This window comes from Priapulus caudatus, unplaced genomic scaffold (assembly GCF_000485595.1).
Source record: "Priapulus caudatus unplaced genomic scaffold, Priapulus_caudatus-5.0.1 Scaffold967, whole genome shotgun sequence".
NCBI classification, from domain to species: domain Eukaryota; kingdom Metazoa; phylum Priapulida; class Priapulimorpha; order Priapulimorphida; family Priapulidae; genus Priapulus; species Priapulus caudatus.
This window is the reverse complement of record NW_014578028.1, coordinates 612-1,273: the sequence shown is the minus strand read 5'-3', so window position 1 is coordinate 1,273 and position 662 is coordinate 612. Positions and strand designations below refer to the sequence as shown.

General features: G+C 41.5%; 1 protein-coding gene across 1 annotated transcript in view; it reads right to left on the bottom strand.

Moving 5' to 3' along the window:
• LOC106814713 (alkyldihydroxyacetonephosphate synthase, peroxisomal-like) overlaps positions 1-662 on the bottom strand; it is a 10,276-nt gene that overhangs the window by 9,109 nt on the left and 505 nt on the right. The window contains exons 2-3 of the mRNA XM_014819062.1: positions 537-626; positions 152-242 (exon numbers count right to left, since the gene is read on the bottom strand). Coding sequence (XP_014674548.1) covers positions 152-242; positions 537-626 — 181 coding nt within the window. The remainder of the gene's footprint in view (positions 1-151; positions 243-536; positions 627-662) is intronic.

Below are 662 nucleotides of genomic sequence, written 5' to 3'. Positions count from 1 at the left end.
TGCTTGTGCTACAGGGGAGCGAGGTGGTCCCTTTAGCGGGAGCGAAGGGGTCCCTTTAGCGGGAGCGAAGGGGTCCCTTTAGCGGGAGTGAAGGGGATACACCATTAGTCTAGACCTAGTCGATATAATAGGCGAGCTAGGTGATGAAAACCTGTGAAGGTCTTGTGTAGTCTAATCTAGCTCCCAGATTACTAAGCAACCAATCCTTCAGCGCAGGCATCACCGTACCACTTAACTTGTACCTGAAGTGTCAAAGATAAGCAGGATTACATGGAGAATGACATATTGCCTAACGTGTGATATGCAACTAAAGTAAAGTAAAGTAAAGTAAAGTAATCTTTATTTTCATCGGTATACAGGACATACAGCCTTTACAGGGTAACATGAGCTCTTGTAATAGCTCTTAAATCGATATCAAAAATGTAAGATAACAAGTGTATGCTTTGGCTTTGGACTTATTAGCTTATTCAGTTATTGGACTTTGAATCTTTATCCATGGGGTTATCATAATCCTGTCCAACTGTAAATCAATGTACCTGTGTCCAGTCAGCTCAACCTGCTGTTTCGCATTCATAATGAGCTCGGAGTCTCTGTAACCCCAGCCATTCCATTTCAAAAGTTCTTGTCTGAAAAAAACGTGTTACAAATGAAATAATTACCTT